This window comes from Stegastes partitus, unplaced genomic scaffold (genome assembly GCF_000690725.1).
Source record: "Stegastes partitus isolate 25-593 unplaced genomic scaffold, Stegastes_partitus-1.0.2 Scaffold1940, whole genome shotgun sequence".
Taxonomy (NCBI): Eukaryota; Metazoa; Chordata; class Actinopteri; family Pomacentridae; genus Stegastes; species Stegastes partitus.
In genome coordinates this window covers 109,892-110,759 of record NW_007579671.1, presented here as the reverse complement: position 1 = coordinate 110,759, position 868 = coordinate 109,892, and the positions used below count along the sequence as shown (strand labels likewise).

General features: G+C 46.7%; 1 protein-coding gene across 1 annotated transcript in view; it reads left to right on the top strand.

Moving 5' to 3' along the window:
* The window catches only part of ccdc180 (coiled-coil domain containing 180), an 18,361-nt gene extending 17,752 nt beyond the window's left edge, over window positions 1-609 (top strand). The window contains exon 35 of the mRNA XM_008303132.1: window positions 478-609. Coding sequence (XP_008301354.1) covers window positions 478-609 — 132 coding nt within the window. The remainder of the gene's footprint in view (window positions 1-477) is intronic.
* Window positions 610-868: the final 259 nt, after the last annotated feature.

Here is an 868-nt window from a genome sequence, read left to right as displayed (position 1 = left end):
ACACACACACACACACACTCACACACACAGACACACTAGAGACAACAGACGCACACTCTGAGACACACACGTAAGCTGACATGAAGGCAGTAGCTGATTGGCTGTTGTCGTTGTTTGCTGTGATGTCATCGGGTTGTGAATAAAGTCAATCTGAACTCCCTTTCAGTGTCCATTAACTGAGTCTGTTACCATGGCAGCATCAACCACCGACCAGGACAAAATTCATCCTGATTCTAAAATCTGCTTTAGGCAACCAAATCAGATTTAAAGGGTCAGGATTCTATCGGATCGACCAGCCAGGACTGACTTTAAAACAAAAACAGAGCAGATTTTCTTCGGTAGCTCTGGAACTGAAGACCGTTGCAACCCTCAGACGAACCACATCTGACCAGATGTGGAGGACAAACCAGGTCAGTCAGGATGTTGTATTGTTGTATTGGAGCCCAGTGACTGGCTCACGTCTCTGATCGTCATCAGGACAACAACGGACCAAATGGCCACCAGAACCACCATGACCAGCTTTGGACCCTGCAGGAAGTGGAGCTCAGAACTTTGATGAGCTGCATCCAGAAAGCTCCACGTAGTCCTGCAGCCGAGCCTTTGTCCTGAAGATCAGAGCTCACGCCAAACCAAGATCACTGGACAGCTTAAAGTCTGTCACTCTGTTCTCTGCTTCATAGAACTCACAGAAATGACCACTCAGCATTGATGTCCACAACCTCCCCATGACCCGCTGTGCAGCACTCTAGTCTCGAATCTGTTCGTTTCATATATGTTTATGTGTCAGATTAGAAATGTACCAATGTTCATATTCTGTGTTTGATCCTGATTTAAATGTCGCTCTACCCGGACTGCTCACCTGTTATTT